A 24,163-nucleotide genomic window follows, 5' to 3' on the forward strand; every position below is an offset into this window, starting at 1 on the left:
TCTCTTTATTTGTTGTGATTTTTGATTACGTAAATATAATTGAATAATATCAAAGAACTGTATCAATATGACAACCGAAAAAATTAATTTGATTGGTGTTCCAATAGCTAAAATTAATGGTCGTAAACTTCCCACTATAAAAGAAGTTTTATTATTATTTTTTTACCATCACAAAGTTCTTCATCTAAAAATCAATGAAAGTGCAAAAAAAACTGCAAATATAGTTCAAGATTGTTGGAAAAATTTACAAATTTTAACCTCCGGGCTTCGAAATACGATTAACAAAATACTTGAGTTTTTCAAAAAATGGCAATTATTGCAGTGCAATAAGAAAAGAATAAAATCACAATCTCAAAAACAAAAGAAGTGAGTTTTGAACAAAAATTCAACAGTTATTTAATATCGCTGGAAAAAACGGTCTAAGAAGTTTGAATGGAGAGATCAACAACTTTTCGGCTCAGAAACTATTGAATCAACCAGAAATTTCTGATAACTCCAGTTCACCAGAAACTTCGAGAAAATATGTTGAAATTATGGAAACCGATGAGATAGGTAGATATTTGGTATTTACAATAATACTTGATTTAATAAAATTAATAACTGAAAAATCAATTGCAATTTATTCTGTTCCCGTAACCGTATACAGAAAAAAAATTCTTGACTAGAAGGTAAATTATCTTGGCTCAAGAAAATATTAAGGAAGATTAAAAATTTCTTTAATGAAGTCAAAGTTTCTTGACCCCAGAAAATTTCTTTTGCTCCAAAATAACTTTTGTCTTCCTTAAAATTTTCTTGGTGCAAGAAGTTTTTTCTGTGTAATTTTATGCTCAGCATAACTAATTGATAACTAAATATTATGTAATCTTGTTATACTTTGATCACATTTTCTTGTAAATAATATCAAAATACTTTTCAGAAATAGATTTGGTTAATGATAATAATAATAATGAAATTACACCTAGTCAAGAGTTACTAACATCGTCGCAGTCAACTATCAGTCAAATTTCAAATGTTTCCGATTTTGAAACAGAATTGTTGTCTGAAAAAAAATACCAAAAATAAACATTATCACTCCAAATTTAGCAGCTGCGCTTGATCGTGCAAATGTTAGCAACAGAAATGCTACATATATTTTGGCAGCTACCTTACAGAGCGTTGGAATAGATCTTCGGAATGTTAATTTAAGCTATAAAACTATCCAACGAAATCGTATACTTCTTCGAAAAGAAATAGCTGAAGGGTTAAAAAGACTTAAAGTTCAATGATAATTACGTAGTTCATTGGGATGGTAAATTGTTAAGCGATATTGTTGGCGCAGATGTTGTAGATAGACTCCCAATTCTTCTGACATCGTCTGGCGCTGAACAATTATTAGGCATTCAAAATTGGAGCAGGAACTGGAATTGAGCAAGCTTCAGCAGTAAACTCAACTTTGAAGCATTGGGGTGTCAGTGATTATGTCAAAGCGGTGTGCTTTGATACTGCATATACAAATACAGGTAAATCAATACTATTAACAAAGTATTTAGAATTGAGAGATTTTATTTTTTCATGTTTGTTTTAATTCATTAATGATTCTATTATTAAATAGGCATTCATCGTGGCGCTGGCGTAGAACTAGAGAATCTTTTAGGGCGAAAGCTCATTTGGTTGCCATGTCGTCATCACGTCATTGAACTACTCATTAAAAGGTGTTTTGAAGTATACTGGCCAACGCAAAATGGCCCAAATGTTTCAATTTTTGGTAGATTCAAAAATAATTGGAACAAGATAGATAAATCAAAATACAGTGCAGGAATTAATGATCCTATTGTTGCTAAAGTACTATCAGAGAAAAAGACGAAACATTGGATTTTATTGAAAGTTATTCGCTGGTATGTTTTAGTTACATAATATCATTCACAAAAGCACTCAAAAACAACTTTCTTTTCACTATACACTGAGAGAAAAAATTTTTTTAAGAAAATGCAAATAATTGAAAGAAGTTTTCTACATTTGGAAAAAAACAATTCTGAATGAAAATTCTCAAGTTATCTATCTAAAATTGTATTTTTGTTTTTATTTTTTAATCAGTTAAACTATTTTCCAACAAAAAAGTTACTGTGCGAAAAATTTTGATTTCTTCTGCAAAGAAATGAAATTGTTGAAAATTTCCAACATATCAATGTCTTGTCACTAGAATGCCCATATTTTTCAAAAGAAATTTTTCCTTTCGGTAAATTTAAAAAATTGTGTAATGGAAAAATTTAAACCTTAAATTAATAGTAATTTCCTGGTGTCGATCGAATACAATTCATTTTAAACATAGACAAAAATATACGTGATTATCTTTAACTCGTAATTTATGTTAAATTAAAATTGATCGAATTTTGTACTTTGTTTTAATTGAAATCTTGTTCTTTTAGTATTCAAAAACGATTTTTAATTATTAATTCTAGATTAAGAAAATCAGTTTTTTTTTCATTCGTACTCATTTGTTGCAGAAATATCTTCCGAGGAATGATTACCGAGAATTTTAGAGTTATCGTCAATTTTTTTAGGAGTTATTCCAAAAGATAATTTCACCTTTAAACATCCAGGAGCGATGAGTCATGCTCGTTGGATGTCGAAGGTAATTTATTGCCTGAAAATATATATTTTTAGGGGAGAATTTAAGCTGACCCCTCATGAATTAACTAGTATTCGCCAAGTATGTATTTTCATAATTGTCATTTATATAAAAGCTTGGTTCACTTCACCTTCTGCTATCTTAGCTGCAAATAATGACTTAATTTTGATGCAACAATTGATACTCTATGATAAAATTAATTCATCTGTATCAAAAGGAGCTTTAAAAAATGAGCGATCATTTGTGGTATTTAAGTGACAAATTAGCCATAATTTCTCTATTTGACGATGCTGTAGATCCGGAAGTAAAGAAAAAAATGGTAAAAAATTTGAAAAATCGGAACCCTATAAAAACTAAAGCCAGAAAATATGAATTTGACTACAAAAACTTACATGAATTTTTACACAAAGATGTAAGTGACTTCATTTCAACAGAATCGTTAACAATTTTAAAAGACTTTGACTTGCCACATGAATTTTTAAGTGAAGAAGTCGACAAGTGGTCCAGCATCGATAGTTTTCAGGAATGTCAACAATTTTTTAGTAAATTGGCTGTTGTCAATGATGTCGCGGAACGTGGTGTAGCGCTAATTGAAGATTACAATCAATGCCTTACTAAAGACGAAGAACAGCTCAATATTTATTACTAGTTATTAGTGAGTATCGGAAAAAATTCCCTAATTGCAATAAAAGTACGTTAATTGAATGATTATTCCGTCTTTTTAATTGTTAAATATAATTATAGATGTACTAAAGTTTTATATTGTTTTCCTTATAGAATATAAATGATTAAAATACATACAATGATATTTTTGTGCTATAAAATTTTTTTATGAATGATACAGTCGATGCTCTCTGTATTGGACCTCTCTGTATTTTAACCGCTCTCTGTGTTTGACCACATTTTTCCTCTGTATTTGACGAATTTACACAGCTCTTATGGACGAGTCAAGTACAGAGAATGGTCCTGGACGGGCGAATCAAATACAGAGAGCGTTGACTGTAATTTGATTTTGTTTCTTATTGAATGTGTACTATATCATTGATGATTAATTTCTGCTAAGCATTCGTATTAAGCGACGCAATTATTGAGAAAATGAGAGAGTAATCTCATGAGAAGTAGTACTGTGGATTGTCGAAAAATGAAACAAGGGGAGTAAGGGGAGGTTGTTAATCAAAGCGGATTCTCGTAGATAAATTTGTATTAAATAAAAAGTAAATAATTTTCAATGAGAAAACAACATGATTGTTATTTTTTAAACTATCAAAACACAGTGAAAATGCAATTTTCTGCAGAAAATAGCTTTTCAATGCCAATAAATAAAAATATATTATGATTTTTTCAAATTTTTCATAATTCTGTTGATAAAATAAAAATTATTATCTATAAAAAGATCAAAATTTTCAATGGGCTCAAAAAAATTAAATTTACAGCGAAAAAAACCAGAATTTTATTTTGACATCAACTTTAACTTTGAATAACTTTCAAAGGGTGAATTTAGCTAAAAATGTTAAGAGACATTTTTTGTGGGAAGTTAAATTCCCTTCAAGCATCTCTATTGAATTTTTCCGGATACTAATTTTTAAGTGAATTACAAAATTCCAAAGTTAAACAATAAAATTCTGAAATCTTATCAATTTTCAAGGCGTGTTTATAAGAAAACGGTTCATCTGACGAAAAATTTCAATCAGTCTTTTTTTGTAGACAATTAAATTTGCTTCAAAAAACATCTAAGTTTATTTCATTTACCTCGATGGTTTAGGAGTTATGAGACAAAAACCCGTTCCGGAAAAAAAAATTAAAAGTTGCGATGATAGACCTCTTAATATAAATATTAAGGGCTCAAATTCTCACAACATTTTTTTTTTGTCATCCCAAATAATATTTTCGATATACAAAAAAAAAAAAAAAATAGTTAATTTTTTTGGCCCAGTCTAATATACATATATATATACATATAAACTTCTGAATCATATGTAATTTCTGACTCAGCTCGTCGAGTTGAGTCGAAATATAGCAAAATTTTTGTAAAGTTACGTCATGAGGACCAATGCGATAGTTAGATTTCTATGAAATCTACTAATAAAAAATAAATTTGAATTAAGAATAGTGTAAAAAATTTTAATAAATATAAATTAATAATAGTGTAAATAAGAAAAAAATGTATTTTATTGTAAAAAAGCGTGGGGTGCATGGTGTCAATAGTTATAAATATTTATTGACGATATGAGTAGAAGGATTATCATTTCGATAATATCTTAAAAAATGCCATTCGGCCTCACCCGAAATGGAAGGTAGATTTCATGTGATATGAGATTTTCTTTATTTATGTTATTTAATTTGATCAATAACAAATGTTTATGTAATTTTTAAATTTTCAATCCGCTATAACTTTTGAACGAGTTAACCGATTATCACGTAGTTGACAATAGTCGATGCAGTTTTTTTAATTCTATGATGAATTTCAAACCGTGAATTGATCAGATAAAAAATTTTGGAATTTGTTTGAAAAAAAACGCTTTTTCCGATTTTTAACTTCCCGCTAAGAACATTGAAAATTTTCAAAAATCGGAAGTTATCGTTTTTACCCCGTTTTTCGAAAATCAAGTTTTCATTAGATCTCGACGTTTTGAGGTCCTAGGAAGCTTCTCTGACTATTCTCGCGATGGTGTGTGTGTGTGTGTGTGTGTGTGTGTGTGTGTGTGTGTGTGTGTGTGTGTGTAAACCTCTCATAACTTTTGAACGGCTTGACCGATTTGATCGCGGTTGGTGCCATTCGAAAGGGTTCGACTAAACTTAGATTTTGAATACAAGTTGGACCGATTCAGACCAATAGATTTTGAGAAATCTTAAAAAAACTGCGAAAAAAAATTTTTTCAAATGTGGTTTTTTTTTAATAACATTCAAACGGCTTGACCGATCAATTCCAAAAAATAATCAGCTCTCAACATCGAAAAACCACGCCGATCGCGACCAAGCTGGTCAAAATCGGTTGATTCGTTCGTGTGTTATCGTCGACGAAAGAAATCGAAAAAAAGTGTTTTTTTCGAATTACACCAAAATTTCCAGTCTGATCAATTTGTAATTAAAAATATACCATAGAATTTGAAAAACTGCGTCGAATGCTGCCAACCGCGTGAAAATCGGTTCATTCATTCAAAAGTTATTGCGGTTTGAAAATTCAAAAAATAGTGTTTTATTAAACTTCTATCAGACTTTTGAGCTCGGAGAGCTCAAAACTACACGAAAATTATAGTTATAAGTTCGAAGAGCTCAAAAACATAATAACTGCAATTTTAAGCGCTCAATCACAAACGAATCAAGCGATTTTGACCGGTCCGGCGGCGATCGACGTAGTTTTTTTATGTTAAGAGCTGATTAGTTTTTGGAATCGGTCGGTAAAGCTGTTCAAAAGTCATTCTAAAAAAACCGCATTTGAAAAAAAGTTTTCATTATTTAAAAATTTTTGAATGGCCTATAAAATTAATAAAAATCTTCATAAAGTATAAGTGTTATAGGTCAAATCGAAGGAAATATAATCAGCTTCACTATGAAGTTTCCAGAAATGAGCTCTTTTCTGTCAGTCAAAAGTTATTCACGGTTAAAGTTACAAAACTTGAAATTTACAAAATTTTGAAAATCTGAAATGGCCGCCATTTCTAAACTAATTGACCGATTTTGCTCATCTTCGAACTCGACCTCGGTAATTACCCAAAGAATATGTGTACCAAGTTTCATCAAGATCGGTTGAAAACTTTTCGAGATATCCTGATGACAAGGCTGGTTATATTACAACAACAATATATATATATATATAGCATATATATATATAACTGCTGCTGCTGTATATATATATAGCAGCCTATATATATATATATATATATATATATATATATATAAATATTTTAACCAATGGTATTTTTGGAACTTACTCGACTAATTATAACATATGATAGCAAAATCAGGTGAAAATTTCACCTTCAGGACTAATGCAATAGTTAGATTTCTAAAGAAATCTACCTAAAAACACCCCACGCTTTTTTTAAAATAAGTCTCAAGACCACCCGTGACTAGCCCAACTATCAATTTAATAAAAATGCAGATCTTTTAAATAAAAGACTTTTAAAGAGGATGTTCACTTAGGATAACACACTTTATTATGATCCTGTTTGGCTTCGTTGACAATATACTTTTAAACTTTTAGTTGCAATAAATTTCTAGAAAAATTCCATCATATTTGGTTTCTCCGAATTCTTTGGAACTCACACTGAGCACTGTTTTACAAAACTTACCATCTGTTGATAATTCAAATAGAACTCTTTTTTTTTTTTTCTATTTTCTATTTGACTTTAAGGTCATTCTTACTACGTGTTTTTGTAACTGGTAAAGTATTTAAAGTACCATTAAAAAATTATCGTTTGTTTATTTATAAAAGGAACTTATTAGATTATTTGGTAAGTAAATAAAGTACAATTTAAAGAATATAATATGTCAAACACATCAAGAGGGAAAAGATTGTCTAGAAAGCTTAAGGTCAGTAGCGAAAAATCACATAATTTTATAACCTAACATATAAATATACCTAAATGTACATGTTTCTGTTTTTAACAATAAACTTATATTTAATTCTAATAGTTAACTTATTATTTACAGACAGTGGGAGATCATAATTTATTCCTTAACCGTATTACCAAGTCTCTTTATTACTCAAAATTACCGATGACTGATCGTTTAAGTCTACCAGTTACAGGTAAGAATTAATCACGGATTTCTTTTAATTTTGAGAATTTTTCATGTAAAAAAAAAAAAAAAACAACTATTAAATTGTAATCAAATGCTATGTTGGTATAGAATTTGCCGCGGAATTGTTTTCTGAAGTAAAGAGTGGATGCAGTCTCGAGCGTCTTGACGTTGAAGAAGCTAGCAGAATCTCTCGAAATGCTTGTGTCTCACCCTGTTCATTTGTATTAGCTTTACTTTATTTAGAGCGTTTAAAAGACTGTAATCCTGAGTATTTGTACAAAGCTGCACCTGCTGAACTCTTTCTTGTTTCTTTGGTAAAAATAATTATTTTACTTGATAGAAATTATTGTTCTTCAGTTAATAATAATAATGATAACTTTTTTGCAGATGGTGGCCAGTAAATTTTTGAATGATGACGGTGAAGATGATGAAGTTTTTAATGTAGAATGGGCTAAATCCGGTGACTTAACACTTGCGCAAATGAATCGTTTAGAAATGGAATTTCTTGATGCAATTGTAAGTTTTTAAAAACAAACAAAAAAAAATTTAAGATTACGGTTCAAAATTTTCTTAGTAGTGAAATAATTTTTTGTTAGCCTTTTCCATTGTTCAATTGATTAGCAGCAATATAAACTTGTAATCTAATTTTTTCTACACTTTCAAATTCTTTAAATTTATTGTTATCATTGTTAAACACCAATTATTAATCAAGATTTACAAACACCGATTTTTTTTTCCAATTACTTCAATTGAGATGGTCAATTTAAAATATATTATTCATAATTATATATATTATTTATAATCATGTGATAACATTCATAAAACGTTCATAATTTTATAATAGTATTAATTGTTAACAGTTAATTTGATGAGTTTGAAGATGTGGAATATTGATTTCACAAAACCTTTTCTAATATTCGTATAGTAACTTAGAAACGTATCAGTGGAACGATCGGAAAGGTTAAATAGGCACAAATAATTGATAGTTTTATAGATAATTATAAATTTATAGAATTGGTCAATTTATGTCAACGACAAAGAATTTTGGAATCGATTACGTAAGCTAGAAGAACTGATGGCTTACAAAGAGGCCAAAAAACGTGGTTGGTTTTCGTACACTGAAATAATCTGTCTAATGGATACGATACGAATTACTGCGATAATAAATACAATTTTCAATATATCGACTGTTTGTGTAGCAACATATGCCATCGGATTAATAACTCTCTTTGGTTCTGCACTGATAACTAGTCATATTCCAGGAACTTATTTAGCACTTCGACAGTCCAGTAAACCTACTACTTTAAATAAATCAGAACTCATTGTACCAGAAACAAAACTAATTGAAGAGACTGAGCTACCTGATGATTTTTTAAAATGCAATGTTTCGTGTAAGAATTGCATTGTCAAAACTCCTACTTCTACAAGCCCTGATAAAATAGGATGGGCGTCTACTATTATTAATTGGTTTTCAAAATATCATGTTTCAAAAACACAACTTAAATTTGAAAATGATAAACTAAAAAACCCAGGAGCATTTATTACAAACAGTCAATCTCTATTACGTGATCATATTTTATGGGAAAATGTTATTGTTGAAATAAATTGGAAAGATACTCTAAGGGTTTATTTTGAGTATCCATAATAAAGCTCGATATTATATTATCTTGGTTACGTAATGACAATATGCTTCGATTACCATCAATAATACTTAACCGATTTTTACTTATTAATAAGATTACTAATATTATAATTTTAATATCAAATTCTGATCGACTGACGAACAGGAGTTACAGAAAAATTTGATATAACTGTTGAACGTATTCTAATGTATTATAACTGGATATATTTTTCTTATTGGGATAAATAATAATTAAGAATATTTAAACACTAAAAAAAAGTAATAAGGGTGGATTACAGAAGAAACGTAAAAAAATATATGTATTTTTTCTACTATCCTTGGATTTTAATTCAGTAATTTTTTTAAATAAATAATTATTATTATCATTATTATTGTTGTTGTTCGTATCATTGTTATTATTAATATTATTATTAATTTTCAGATATAATTTGGTCCTCATAATTAATAATCGTATAAGTTTTCGGTTTGACGTTCTATTGCACTAACTTTAAGCTATCACAAAAAAATCATTTATATTTAATAATTGAGTCAGATAAAAAAATTCAGAACGATTACTGCATCGACAAAGTGTTGACAAGACTTTAAATGTTTCGATTTCTAACGACACATTATTTACATTGGTTATTAATAAAAAAAAAAAAAAAAAAAAGCATCGATGCAGATGTGATCCAATCAATAGAAAATTTCGAGTTTAAATTATATAGTAATGAAAAAAAATATGGCATCTATAAACAGTTTAAAAGTTTGTCTGATATGATAGTTTAATTAAATCACACTATTCCTTTTTCTTTTTCTTCTTTAGTTTCAGTGTGAAGAAGAAATAGGGGAGTCATTCCAAGTATACATCCAATTGTTACACCAATTACACGACCCTGAAAAAGTGTAACTTGTTATTATTAAAATACTTTTAGGTAAATACATAAAAAATTAGTAGTAAAAAAATATGAATTAATTACAAACCATATTCGCAGCCCTTCTAGAGCGTGGTAAATCCAATTGAATAGGTGTGAGTTTAGGAGGCTTAAATCCTATTTTCTGAGCTAACCTTTCAACATATGTAGCTGATCCTATTCCCAATATATCTGAAATTGTATTTCCGAGTGCAGCTGCTGCCATTGTTGATATTGAAATAATTGCACCCAGATACGCTTCAATATGTTCGCCCTATGAAGTAACGATAAAATAATTTTATTTATTTTATATTTTGATTTTTTTTTTTATAAATAGAAAAAAAAATACTTGCCGCAATTATCATGAAAAAATTGTCGAGGAAACCAAATCCAATAAAAGGAATGGCATTTGCGATTGATACTGAAATGATATAATATTTTATTAAATAAGTTTATTAATTAAAGTATAATTTATTTTTACCTCGCATTAAATCACGACGTGTCGGTTGTGGGACTGTTTCCGCTACAAGATATTAACTTTAATGAGATTAAATAATTAAGTAAGTTTTTCACTAATAAAATATAGTCATATAACTTTGTAATTTCGATTTGCATGAAATTTACAATAATAATTGAATTATCAAATATTCAAATTTTTTTATTTTGAATTATCTAATAAGTTGAGAATTTCTTTTATATTGCATAAACTTTAAAAGACAAGAATATTGATTTAAATAAACCGAAATTGCAAATAATAGATAAAATATTCAACTAGATAAATAATGCAGAATAAAATAAAAAATTTTAAAGCCATACTCAGTGTTTAAAATGTCAAGTTGATATTTTAGACGAACTTACAGAATAGATTGTCCGTGTGAAAGATAAAGCAGAAAGGAGATAGCCTGTGTCAGTAAGATTTATATTTTTTTTGTACAGGTATGTTAGACAATTGGATGCGCAAGTGCCCAATAGAGCTTTTGATGGAAGGCAGAGACAATAGACGTAAATAAACTAAATTAATAATTGACAAGCTGAGGTGATATGACTGTACATATACAGTAGCTGTCATGTGTTATATCTATCGCTCAATCATCAATAAAAAATAAATAAAACAACATAAATTAAAATAATAAATGTTGCACATAAATTATTTTATATTACACTGATACATTTTCGCATGCGAGCTTACGCTGTTCGCTGCATGGATCCACTTAAAGCACAATTATTATTTGTTAGTACCAATAATCAATAATCATTCTACATATTCTGTTAGTCAATTATTAAGCATTACATATATTATTTGTTTAAAAAATGAATAAATAAATTAGTCCGCCACCCTCGCTGCCTCCACTTTAAGCTGAAAGGGACATTATACATGTGTACTTTCAAATGCACACATGTTTTTAATTTATCGGGACATTCTTCGTACCATACTTCCTCAATAGCCAATCATCAGGTACAGCACAATAACTTCCAGTTGGATCGACTTCACCCAGACTTGGCACACCAGTTGGCCGCCCAAATTTACTTCTCCATCGAAATGCAGCCAATTGACCTGTAGGATCACTATTGTAAAAGGTATTCTCTATATTTGATTATCATCACTATTGTTGACACTGTTGAGTCATCAATAATTATTAACTGTATAAAATAGTGACATAAAATTCCAATACTAAGTATTGTCGCTATTATTTTTATTATTTAAAAAATCAGAATCATTAGTTATTTAATATATTGGAAAAACATTAAAGGCTTTAATTACAAGTATCTTTCTTAGTAATATACATACATGAATTAATTCGTTAAGTACTCAAATATGTAATTAAATTTTATAAATTTTACTGAATGTAAAAGTTTTAAAATTTTAATATTAATAGATTTATTTAATAATAAATAAAATCTTTAATTTATTTAAAAGTTCATAAATTGAATTACCTACAAAAATAATGCTCCAATATAATTGATTATATTTCACTACGTATATACGATTGTGAGATATTTGCAATAAAAGCTTCAAAAATCTAAAAAAAATAGCAGTAAATTTGAATAGAATAAATTTTTTCAATATTGAAATTGACAATTAATTTAACAAATATATTCTATTTTTATAAATAAATAATAACTGTTACCTTCATACTCAGCTCTAACTGAATTTGATTGGCATTCTTTCAGAGCTGCTATTAAAACTTCTCTCTCCTCGGATGTAAGTCGTACGGCTAAATCTTTAGCTTGCTGTTTTGAAAGAGCACCCGGAACTCCAGACACTATCGCTGTTGTTCCGTATGATAATCTTTGATGATAGTTGAAAGATGATGCTGATAAACTGCAGTTCGCCGGTGACAATTTTTGTGGTATATTTTTAACATACAGCCTCCTAGTTGTATTGTCGAGTTTAATAATGAGTCCAAGTGTTTGACAACATTTTAACTTGTTTCCAAGTTTTAAAATACTAGTATTAAAACTTGTTTGACTAAGTACTGACAATGATGTACACATTTTTAACTTTAAATAATGAAAAATATTTTTATTGTTCAATAAAACTAGAATAATAATTTATTTCAAGGTCATGGTTATCGTCACTATTCTGTAGAAATATAAGTTGCTGTCAAAAAATAATAAGAATCAATTAAATCTTCTGACAGTATTTTCATATCATTCATTTTTATTATTATTTAATTAATATTGTTATTGGAATACACACCTGTGATGACAATAACCGCACGGGCGCTGATTAGTGCTGATCAAGTACTGAAGAAATCGGAATCTCAGACACCTAAGACTCCTCAAACTGATAGAACTAGAAAACATATCGATGACTCGATATATCTACTATATGACGTCATATATTTGCGACGGCGACTTTCTGTTGAATACGAGTAATCGATAGTCGAAACATGAATTATTGTTTGTGTTGTAATCACATTGTAGAAATATCCAAACAGTGTACGTGTGTACTTATAATTTAAAAAAAAAAGAGAGAAATAAAAATTAAAATGATAAGATGACGTACAAGTTATTCGAATAATATAATTAAATGAAAAGATGTACACATTATTAAATGGCTTGTATAAATATCTTGTACAAAAAGATGAATATTTTATATTAATTTTGGGACTTGATAATGCTGGAAAAACAGTAAGTTTGTTTAACAATCATTAGGTTATGTTTATTGTGTTACTATCAGTTCTATTATTAATATATTGTCTGTTGTTTGTTTAAGACTTACCTAGAAGCGGCAAAAACAAAATTTACAAAAAATTACAAGGGAATGAATCCTAATAAAATAACAACAACTGTAGGACTCAATATTGGAAAAATAGATATAGACGGAGTAAGCCTTAATTTTTGGGATCTTGGTGGACAAGAAGAGTTACAATCATTATGGGATAAAGTATTATTTATTTTTTGATAAATTTAATTATTATAGTGATACAGAAAATTGTAGACATTAATTATTTCTTAATTTAAAATTTTTAAAATATCTCATGTCTACTGTTTTTATTTTAATTAACGATTAAGCTCATCGATTACATTATTTATTTATGTTTTCTTTTTATTAGTATTATGCAGAATCACATGCAGTAATTTATATTGTGGACTCTTCAGATAGAGAGCGCATTCCTGACTCCAAAGAAACTTTTGGTAACTTTTATTAATTACTTAAAATAAATTAACTGTGCTTGATTCATAAATATAATTTTATGTTTTATTTAGTACCTAATTCGATAGATTCAGTTAGAGCTAATAGATAACTTTTTTATAGATCGTGTGATATCTTCAGAACATTTAACAGGAGTACCACTTCTAGTATTAGCAAACAAACAAGACATACTTGATTCAATGGGAATACGTGAAGTAAAACCAATATTTAATAAAAATGCTCATTTAATCGGCCGGCGAGACTGTATGGTTATGCCAGTATCAGCACTCAAAGGGTAAGTAGAATAAAAATTTTCAGACTCTATGAGTTAGCTGGTTGTCGACTGAAAAATTTGATCTGATTTATTGAATTAATTTATAACTGAACAGGTTAAAAAAGATGAATTTAATTATTCATTAATTGACTATCTTTGTGAAATCACTTAATTTATTAAAATTATATGATTTGATGATTTTGCAAATTTAAAAAAGAGATGTAATTTTTTTTATTTTACCTATCGATTGGTAAACTTTTTACACATTTAAAAATTTCTTGAAGCCAATTATTTATTTCAAATAACACTTACTTACAGCTTAAGAATTCAAAATTTTCAAACCTGAGGCCAAAAAATTTATTTATTTTTTTTCTGAAAGTAATTTGTTAGACTTCTTTTAAAAGGACAAAAAAATGTTTATTTCAAAGAAATTATGTCTCCAATTTTTTACTTTTTGAGCCTTACATTTTTTTTTCCATACCTCTAAAACCACAAGTTAAAAATCCATATTTATTTTTTTTTACTTTTTACTTCTAAAATTTGACACATTTTTACGCGAACGTATAATAGGCAGTGTATAATTATTTTATCACTTATTAATGGAAAAAACACTTAAACTATAGAGTAATTTCAAAAATAATAACTACTCGATTTAATATGTAATCTGTGATTTTTTTTACCTCAAAGTAAATCTATTTTTTAAAAAAAGTTTCCATGCTCCAATATTTTATAACAAAACATACATTTGTTATTATATGTTCTTAAGGATTTAAGCAAAAAAAAATCTGTATTTTTATTTTTAATTTTTCGAAAATTCATTTTGTATTTCTTTTTGCGTTTTTAATTCTATCACTTAAAAATTTATATCATCGATTGTTTCAAACTAATCAGATTTTTCAAATCGACAATTCAAATATTTAATAAAAAAACAAATAAATTCTCGTGTTAATTTGTACTAATCATTTTTCAAAGCATTACTACAGATAATAATTACATAACTAGTAAAAAATCAATAGGTATAAATATTTATAAGTAATTACAATTAATATATTAAACTAAATTTTTTCTAGTGATGGAGTTAACGAAGGAATTAATTGGCTTGTTGACTGTATAAAAAGAAACAGTGATGTTCGTCCGCCTCGTAATCACGACGACAACGATTTATCTTAAATCAAAGTTTTATATTTAAGATAAAATTTAGTTTCTTTTAATATTTGAAGTATATATATTTATATTTTTTTTTAATTAATGCATAAAAATCATAGATACATTAGGCATCTAAATGTATCAAACATATAATTTATATAAAAAATTGTCAAATAATTGGTGTAATCTATTATTTATCTTTTTATAAATAGAATAATAGTCATTCCAGGTGATCACAAAACTCAAATAAAGGTATCGTAAGCTGACGATATCAATGCATAAAATGCGATAAGAGATAAGCAACCCAGCACTTTAACATTTGAGTCTCTTAAATTGTACGTTACAGAGGAACCTATTCAGTGAAAGTTCTCAAATTATTTAATAAGATTTTTTTTTTTTAATTAATGTAAATAAGCATTTTTTTTTTTTTTTTAAAGAAATATTTATTCTTTTTAAAATTTTTTATACATTAAAGTAATTGCGTATTATGTGGGCGTACTATGAGACGGAGGATTGGAGTGTTCTCCCACCGGAATTAAATAGAAGGTAAATTTTAACTAAATATTTGTTAAAAATTTTTTATTTTGATAACTACTATGCTAATGCAGTGCTGTTTATAAATTAAATGTCATAAATAAATCAATCATTTAAAAAAATTACTAAACAAGCATCAAAATTTAAATTTTATTTAACTTAGCTACCTTATTCGAATTAGCAAAAAAGAAAGTATTTCAATTTTCACCGCTCCCAATACCACCAACTGCTTAACTCAAACTAACTTTTAGTACAAGAAAAAAACGTTTATTACATGCCACGTATTTTTTAACCGTATATATTTATTTTTTATACTATGAATTAATTTATATTACTTGAAAGTATCTTTAAGTATTAAGCTATTAATTATAACATCAAAGTTTACTTATAAAATCGAAAAAGTAAATAAATAAACAAATATGGATTAGAAAACAAGACAACGTAAATGATATCGGCCATCTTGGTAGAGTAAATAGTCAAGAAAATATAGGTAGACTGAAAGACAAGACTACTGATGTAGGTGTTTTCTCGTACATATAATAATAATACTAAAAGTTGATAACGTGAATTATAATTATGGTTTTTAAAGTTACTAAAGAAATAATATCTGTCCCATCAAGCTGAATGTTGGGATCTAGGTAGGCCCTGGAATAAATTTCAATAAATTATCTTGACATACTATATATGAGCATAATTCTTTCTATATAACAATTGTCACTGTCATAAAAAAGTTTATTGAAGATTGGAGGATCACGGAACCAACCCATGGATGAGGTGGCACTTGTTAGCTTCCAGATAAATAATTATTTCCCATTTTATTGAAAATTCGGTATTGAGGTGAACAATAAATATTTTGGCTTTTATAAATTATTTATATTTATTTCCTGAAGTCTTTTCAGACTCTAAATAATTATTCAAAGTCCAGTTGATAATGACAATAAATTATCTGACATCTAACTCTGGTAATAACGATCTTTATGTAACGTCTGTTGTATTTTATTACAATTAAATGATTCAATAAATATTTATTTGAATACAAATCGTTAATCTAGATAACTTGGTTGACATCTTGTCAAGTCTACCATTCAACTTTAAATAATTATTTTAAATTGGAGTCTGTAACCTCTTGTGTGCTGTGAGTTTTTAACTTTGTGTATCATATATCATCTATACAGGATAAAGCGAGTACAGGAACAGTTTGTCGAGTTTTATTAAGTATTTTTCTATTTGGTTTATACATTTCAAGATTTTTCTACAAGTTCTACAATCATGAATGCTTCAGAACATGGGTAATTCTTTTAAATAATATTAAAATACTGATCAATTAAGATAATTATGAACTAATCCATAAATAAAAGTTAAAAAGTATTAATAATAATAATAATAATAATTGACTAACTCAAATAATAAATAAATATTCACTGCATTACATAGATTTATAAATTATTTAATTGTATTCATAAAAATAGATGTATGGTTTGTGAGCATGTAATTAACATAGCTATAATTACAGATTTAACCCAGCATTTAATATGGCTTCCATAAAACAGGCGTTTAATGAAGCTGTTGAAAGAGGTAGGTGTTCATTTCATTACGTTGACTTGGTTTTTATTTTTTATTATTACTCCTTCAATTTTTCCTCTTCCTGCTTGCATATAAACTACGATTAAACAAACCCCTTATACGTGTAATTATTATTTTATTCATAAATATTATAAATACAAAGTATATGGGCAGAGTTAGTATTTTGTATTTAAAATTAAATTTTTATTTTGGCATATACCGCTTTATTTTGTTTAACGCATCACTATCCAAGCTAACTGACACAGCACTATGATAACGTACTTGTTAATTTGAAAGTATCAACAGTGAGAATGCCAGCACCAACGAGATTACGGGATTTAATCAGACAAATAAGGGCTGCTCGTACAGCTGCTGAAGAACGCACGGTGGTTAATAAGGAGTGTGCATACATAAGATCAACATTTCGTGAAGAAGACAGTGTTTGGAGATGTAGAAATATTGCAAAACTTCTTTACATCCATATGTTAGGGTAAGTTTATTATATTTACTTAAAGGTATATTTTTATTTAAAATTGAAACGTTGAAAAATTAATTTAATTTATTAATTCTTTATTAAAGTTATCCTGCTCATTTTGGTCAACTAGAATGTCTCAAACTTATTGCATCGACGAGATTTACCGATAAACGTATTGGTTACTTAGGTGCAATGTTGCTACTTGATGAAAGACAAGATGTCCATCTTCTTATTACCAATTGTCTAAAAAAGTAAATTTATCATTTAATGCACAATTTACTATTTATTGATATTAATTACAATATACTAATAAAAACAATTTATTTTATTTAAACAGCGATTTAAATAGCACAACGCAGTTTGTTATTGGTTTAGCTCTATGTACACTGGGCGCTATTGCATCACCTGGTATGGCACGAGATCTTGCCGCTGAAGTTGAACGATTAATGAAATCACCAAATGCATATATTAGAAAAAAAGCTGCACTATGCGCATTTAGAATAATTCGACGCGTTCCAGAGCTAATGGAGATGTTTTTACCAGCAACAAGAAGTTTATTGACGGAAAAAAATCATGGAGTTCTTATTACCGGAGTTACTCTTATTACAGAAATGTGTGAGAACAGCATTGATACGTTGAATCATTTTAAAAAGGTAAATTAAAATCATAGATTAACATTGTATTATTATTCATAAAATGGGTTATATTGTGGCAAAAATAGCTTAAATTTAGTTCCTGCACGTATTTGCGAATTTCACCGAATTTCATAATATATAAAAAACTGGTTTTTTTTATCTTGTTTAGGAATGCGGCCACCGCGAGGTAAAGAATATTTATCTGTTAAATGTGCTCTATTTAAATAATGCATGATTATTAACTGTTTTTTCTTCATTAATATATTTATTCTTTAATATACATGTAGATTGAAAATCTTTTTTTTCGTGTAAAAATAAAAATTTTAACCAATTTCGAGCTCTTAATATTACAGTAAAGTCTAACTTTGATTTTGAGGTCTCACGAGGCTCTCCACTACTTTTTAGTGGAAAATTGTGGAAATACAATAGAGAGTCAAAGTTAAAGAACGAAAAAATTGTAAACTTTACTGTAATTATAAGAACTGGAAAACGTTGAATAAGTTTTTATATGCTCGAAGTGTATCTCTTTGTTCTTTTCTTATTGGGTAATATTTGGTTTCATAGAAATCTCATTGGATTCTAATTTAATTAAAAAAAAAAATAACAATATGCTGAAAAGGGAAGGGCTGCAATTCATTGGAAGGATTAACCCTGAACATCATAAACGCTATCTGGCAGGTTCTTAAAATTAATATAAAGAGCTCAAATTAGGACAGAAACTCTATTTTTACATTAGAATGAGGTACTTCATTCGAAAAATACAAACGTCTTATGTGATCCAGAAGCATGGTTGCTACTTAATGTATCTTTTATTTATTTATTCTTAATCGCATTAACTTGGTGCCATATTTTACATCTATTAGTGTGCATTTAGATAAATTGATTAACATAAAACATAAGTAACTACATATTGTAATGTCGATAAACGTTCATAAAGACCTTTCTTAATCACTGCTTTATATTGAAATGTTAATTTGGAAAAACGTGACAATTAATTAATCTCAGTAAATCGGGTATCAAAGTAAAATGCCTTTTTATTATAAAAACATGATTCAAGATACATTTTTTTTAATTTTTGATAATATAAGGCTTTAACTCTTCCTTTATGATTAATCATACAAAAGATTTTCGTATTAAATTTTATTACATTTAAATTGTAAAAAGGATTGTCTTGAATTTAACGTCAATCCAAATAGATTTCTCCCACTTTAACCGTCGCACACTATCGCCCTCTTGCGCCTAGACCAGCGTATTATTGCACATTAAATATTAAAAAAATTAATTAAAAATTGAGTTGAAGTTAAAAAAATTAACATTTATATTTAAAAAATTCTAAAAAAATCAGTGAATTTTTTTATTACAAATTTATTACTGCGTTAATGATAAAAAAATTATAATAAGCTTACCAAAAATAAACAAAGCCGCCATGTTCATTTCCATATTTATTTTTCAATAATTAATATAAAATTAACAAAAGGTTTAAAAAATAAACCACATAGTAAGCACTAAGTAGTTTTAAATATAATATTTATTAAAACTTTTCTTTTCTTGATGATCACTAAAATAGATTTTTAATTTGGAGAAAACTATTCACTCTACAGTCAACGCTCTTTGTATTTGACTCGCCCGTACAGGACCATTCTCTGTATTTGACTCGTCCTTGTCCATAAGAGCTGTGTAAAATCGTCAAATACAGAGGAAGAATGTGGTCAAATACAGAGAGCGGTCAAATACAGAGAGCGTCGACTGTAATTAGTCGTACACTAGCACCGTATAAATATTCGACAGTCTTACGGGTGCAACGGGGCACTCGTGACGTCACAAAAATTCTTACTCAGGACGCGGCAAAATTTGAATGAGTAAAATATATTCAGGCGCTTAATTTATAATTATAATTGACATAATATAACATTAAATAATTTATTATTTATCAACTACAAAGCACATGCATTTCCCTATCATTTATAGGATAAATTTTATTATTATTAATATTATAAATATTTCTTGAAATTTTTAGTTTTTTTATCATAATAAATGCGACGATTATTATCCAAGATCAAATATTAAAGTTAAAAATTTTTTTCATTATTAGTATTACTTACATAAGCAATGTATGAGGCATTCCATACCAAATTGTACAACTCAAAAAAAGTTTTTTTTTCATTTCGTAATTTGTGGATATTATTTAGTATCCATCAAAAAAATTTTTCCGATAAATTTTGAGATTTTTTTTATCACCAGTTCAAAAGATATCGAATTTTGATTAATAAAAAACCTTATTCTCTTTTGGTTTTTCGCTCATAACTTCTACAAAAATGGTTCAAATCCAAACTTTTTTTTTCAAAATTCTTATTGTTCTTTACATAATTTAATATCTCTTAAATCGGTGATAAAAAATCTCAAAATTTATCTAAAGAAATTGTTTGATGGGCACTAAGAAATATTCTAAAATTACGAAAATCAAAAACAAATTTTTTAAACTGTACGATGTGGCATGGAATGTCCCATACATTTTTTTTTTTTTTTTTAATTAAATATTTGTCTCATAAACAATAATCGGTGTATTTATCATGTTAAAAAATCTGGAAAAGCGGTTAACCCTAAAGGCCATCCCTGGAACTTCCCGCTATGTACTAGTTCAAAACGCTCAATATTAAAATAAAAAAAAAAATTTTATTAAAATAAAAAAAATTAAACGCTTAATATTTAATGTGCAATAATACGCTGGTCTAGGCGCAAGAGGGCGATAGTGTGCGAAGGTTAAAGTGGGAGAAATCTATTTGGATTGACGTTAACGATAAAATTAATTTAAGAGTTTATCATTAATTATTTCATATTTTATAAATGATGTTTTTCTGCAGGTATATGCATTATTTCTTGGTGAAATTTAATTTTTTTATCTTTTTCTTTATTTTTTCTCTGTCGCTTGATTAAAATGAAAATATAATATTTGTGGCCATTTTAAATTAATGGAATGAATTATTTCAGATTGTTCCGAATCTTGTGAGAATTCTCAAGAACCTGATCCTCGCGGGTTACTCGCCAGAGCATGATGTTTCCGGTGTGTCAGATCCTTTCCTTCAAGTTAAAATTCTTCGATTATTGCGAATCCTTGGTCATAATGATGTCGAAACTTCAGAAGCTATGAATGATATATTAGCTCAAGTAGCTACTAATACAGAAACAAGTAAAAATGTCGGTAATACAATATTATACGAAACAGTGTTATCTATTATGGATATCAAATCAGAGAGTGGATTGAGAGTATTAGCAGTCAACATACTTGGAAGATTTCTACTTAACAATGACAAGAACATCCGTTATGTTGCTTTGAATACTCTTCTTAAAACAGTCTATGTTGATACAAGTGCAGTGCAAAGGCACCGGTCAACAATTCTTGAGTGTCTGAAAGATCCTGACGTATCAATAAGAAGGCGTGCTATGGAATTGAGTTTTGCTCTGGTGAATACAAGTAATATTAAAAATATGATGAAAGAACTTCTTTTGTTTCTTGAACGTGCTGATCCTGAATTTAAAGCTCAGTGTAGCAGTAATATTGTTATGTCTGCTGAACGATATGCTCCGAATAAACGTTGGCATCTTGAAACATTGTTCAAAGTCCTTGTGGCTGCTGGTAATTATGTAAGAGACGACGTCGTCGCCTGCACAATTCAACTAATCTCAGAAACTCAAACGCAACAGGCTTATGCAGTAAATGCTCTTTGGCATGCACTTGAGAAAGACACTTTTGATAAACAACCGTTGGCTCAAGTTGCTACATGGTGTATTGGTGAATATGGAGATCTTTTACTTTATGCACAGCCTCACGAAGATGTTGAAGCTCCTGTTAATGTTATTATTTTTCTATATTAATTTATTATTTTAAATATTCATCTAATTACTTCTAGTTTCAATTTATTATTTTTTCTACTCTGGCACTGTTACTTTTAGTCTAAAGATAGAATGCCAACAACAAAATTTCTAAAAAACTAAATATTGATCTTTTAATTTTTCATAAATAAACAATAAATCTTTAATAAATAAAGATTAATTTTTAAGATTTGTCATCTATCAAATAAAAATCATGACAATGAAGTAGCATTATTAAAATATAATAATAGATAAGAACTAGTCAAAAATTGATGAATATTCTTACTAGTGTTTTACCGATCAGGAGAAAAACTAAATTATTTTTTATCAATTTAGTTAACTGAAGATGATGTCATTGATGTTTACCAGAGGTTACTTTGGAGTCCACAAAATACAGTCATAACTAAGCAATATACACTTTTGTCATTAACAAAATTAAGTACGAGATTCCAATGTGGAAATGAGTGAGTAAAATTAATTAAATTAGCTTCATGAATACATTACGCCATTCCCTTGTCCTTTCTTCCATCCTAGATATTTCATTCGTGATTTTGGAAGTTAAATGTTTCAGTAGACCTCCTCGATTTTACAGAAAGATCCGTCAGATAATTGACACATTCGGCAGCAATCTTCATATCGAATTACAACAACGAGGTATTGAATTTTCACAACTTTTCCGCAAGTATGATCATCTGAGACTAGCATTACTGGAACGAATGCCACCTATGGAAACAGCTAAACCTCAAGCGAATGGGATTATCGGTATAGCTAATGGAGATCAAGATGTTGAAGAAGAGAAACCACCAATTGAGCAAGTTTCAGCAAGCACTGATTCAAGTGCTCTCTTAGATCTTCTTGGATCATCAGACTTGGGAATGCCGTCTATTTCTTCTCCAACTACCACAGCATTGCCAGCAATCACTCCGGTTACCAACAACAATCTTTTGGATCTTCTCGGCGGTCTTGATCTAAGCACTACACCTGCTTCTCCTGCATCAGTAATCGGTCAAATTCAATCACCATCACAACCTTTCGGCCCTTCAACAAACTTTATGGTTGATGGACTTCTCAATTCGACTGCTCAAAATGACGCTCAAACGATGGTTATTTTTGATAACAATGGCTTAAAGATCACATTTACAGTTGAGCGTCCTGATGATTTGCCTGATCTACTTGTTATCAATATGACTGCTGTAAATTCAAATATTATATCACTTACAGACTTTGTATTTTCAGCAGCAGTTCCTAGGGTTTGTATATTTATCTTTTTGAATAATGTTCATTAACATTAATTAATATCAATAAATCTTAATTTTATTTTATTCAACAGGCATTCCAATTGCAAATGCTTTCACCGTCTGGTACAGTGATCGCACCTTCTGGACAAGTCACTCAAGTCTTGAAAGTATCGAGTCTGAATAATGTAAGTTATAAGTACTTATTAGCTATTTTTTTATACGTACTTAATATTCTATTTATTTTTTAGGGAGTTCTACGAATGCGCTTACGTATCTCTTATACCGGACCATCGGGCCCAGTATTAGAGCAAACAGAAGTAAATAATTTTCCGTTGATGGGAGTTCAGTGACAACATACAACTAATGACAAAATTGTATATACGCCTGCCTAAAAAAATATATTTACAAAGTTTTACCACTATGATGTAAGTTTAAATGAAATTCAGGTATTTCTGTACTTAAAATTGGAATTATTTTTTATTATTTTATTACTGACGAAATAGTCATTAGTTGTATGAAAAACAACAAAAATTAAATTTATACCAGTGTTTAACTTTTATACTTTAATGGAAAAAAAGCGTCGCTATCGTATTTTCTTTTTTTTAAGTCTTCGTAGATTTTATTGTTGCTATTATTTTTATTATTATTGTTTAATAATATTTTATGAAAATTATCAGTATCAATGGTAGTTCCGTCCTTTATTTTGGCGTGAGGTGGACGTGGTAAATGCGTATTAAAATTAAAAATTGAATTTTTTAAAATTATTATTACGTTTTAAAGATCAGGTGGGTATGTATCTGAGTGGCCTTGCTTTTAAAGTCTGTGACACAGCCCTTCAGCTCTGTCAAATAATCTTCCTTTTTGGAAAGGTATGAGCTCTGCCTACATGTTCTTAATATTATCTT

General features: G+C 28.3%; 4 protein-coding genes and 1 long non-coding RNA gene across 23 annotated transcripts; 3 read left to right on the forward strand and 2 right to left on the reverse strand.

Annotated features, from left to right (window-relative positions):
• The first annotated feature begins 6,952 nt into the window (after nucleotides 1-6,952).
• On the forward strand, nucleotides 6,953-9,361 carry LOC123264639 (protein CNPPD1). Its single transcript, XM_044728040.1, has 5 exons — nucleotides 6,953-7,141; nucleotides 7,262-7,358; nucleotides 7,460-7,665; nucleotides 7,739-7,867; nucleotides 8,364-9,361. Exons 1-5 carry the CDS (start codon nucleotides 7,097-7,099, stop codon nucleotides 8,994-8,996), a joined length of 1,110 nt encoding a protein of 369 aa, XP_044583975.1. The 5' UTR covers nucleotides 6,953-7,096; the 3' UTR covers nucleotides 8,997-9,361.
• A 230-nt stretch (nucleotides 9,362-9,591) lies between these two features.
• LOC123264648 (transmembrane protein 65) lies at nucleotides 9,592-12,729 on the reverse strand. 3 transcript variants are annotated; one of them, XM_044728052.1, is made up of 8 exons: nucleotides 12,585-12,729; nucleotides 12,013-12,485; nucleotides 11,313-11,438; nucleotides 11,073-11,093; nucleotides 10,365-10,406; nucleotides 10,237-10,304; nucleotides 9,954-10,157; nucleotides 9,592-9,865 (listed from the first exon to the last, which is right to left on the reverse strand). In XM_044728052.1, exons 2-8 carry the CDS (start codon nucleotides 12,377-12,379, stop codon nucleotides 9,764-9,766), a joined length of 930 nt encoding a protein of 309 aa, XP_044583987.1. In that variant the 5' UTR covers nucleotides 12,380-12,485; nucleotides 12,585-12,729; the 3' UTR covers nucleotides 9,592-9,763. The 3 variants fall into 3 exon arrangements, with proteins under 3 accessions (XP_044583987.1, XP_044583989.1, XP_044583988.1); XM_044728054.1 differs by lacking the exon at nucleotides 11,313-11,438 and having other exon boundaries at nucleotides 12,585-12,728; XM_044728053.1 differs by lacking the exon at nucleotides 11,073-11,093 and having other exon boundaries at nucleotides 12,585-12,728.
• A 91-nt stretch (nucleotides 12,730-12,820) lies between these two features.
• LOC123264660 (ADP-ribosylation factor-related protein 1) lies at nucleotides 12,821-15,367 on the forward strand. The gene is made up of 5 exons (XM_044728077.1): nucleotides 12,821-13,018; nucleotides 13,104-13,274; nucleotides 13,444-13,525; nucleotides 13,647-13,818; nucleotides 14,868-15,367. The coding sequence occupies exons 1-5, from the start codon at nucleotides 12,926-12,928 to the stop codon at nucleotides 14,965-14,967; spliced, it is 618 nt and encodes a 205-aa protein (XP_044584012.1). The 5' UTR covers nucleotides 12,821-12,925; the 3' UTR covers nucleotides 14,968-15,367.
• On the reverse strand, nucleotides 14,760-16,116 carry LOC123265563. The gene is made up of 2 exons (XR_006509597.1): nucleotides 15,990-16,116; nucleotides 14,760-14,962 (listed from the first exon to the last, which is right to left on the reverse strand). It is a non-coding gene; the product is annotated as an uncharacterized LOC123265563 (long non-coding RNA).
• LOC123264610 (AP-1 complex subunit gamma-1) lies at nucleotides 15,351-23,997 on the forward strand. Of its 17 annotated transcripts, XM_044727969.1 has the most exons (13): nucleotides 15,824-16,115; nucleotides 16,209-16,314; nucleotides 16,653-16,766; nucleotides 16,991-17,052; nucleotides 17,338-17,530; nucleotides 17,620-17,766; nucleotides 17,853-18,168; nucleotides 18,320-18,337; nucleotides 21,139-22,002; nucleotides 22,357-22,484; nucleotides 22,592-23,270; nucleotides 23,351-23,443; nucleotides 23,507-23,997. In XM_044727969.1, the coding sequence occupies exons 3-13, from the start codon at nucleotides 16,747-16,749 to the stop codon at nucleotides 23,606-23,608; spliced, it is 2,622 nt and encodes an 873-aa protein (XP_044583904.1). In that variant the 5' UTR covers nucleotides 15,824-16,115; nucleotides 16,209-16,314; nucleotides 16,653-16,746; the 3' UTR covers nucleotides 23,609-23,997. The 17 variants fall into 17 exon arrangements, with proteins under 17 accessions (XP_044583897.1, XP_044583898.1, XP_044583901.1 ...); XM_044727970.1 differs by having other exon boundaries at nucleotides 15,824-16,314; nucleotides 17,347-17,530; XM_044727978.1 differs by having other exon boundaries at nucleotides 15,824-16,314; nucleotides 17,347-17,530; nucleotides 22,613-23,270.
• Nucleotides 23,998-24,163: the final 166 nt, after the last annotated feature.

The sequence above is a fragment of the Cotesia glomerata genome, linkage group LG5 (genome assembly GCF_020080835.1).
Source record: "Cotesia glomerata isolate CgM1 linkage group LG5, MPM_Cglom_v2.3, whole genome shotgun sequence".
Classification (NCBI taxonomy): Eukaryota; Metazoa; Arthropoda; class Insecta; order Hymenoptera; family Braconidae; genus Cotesia; species Cotesia glomerata.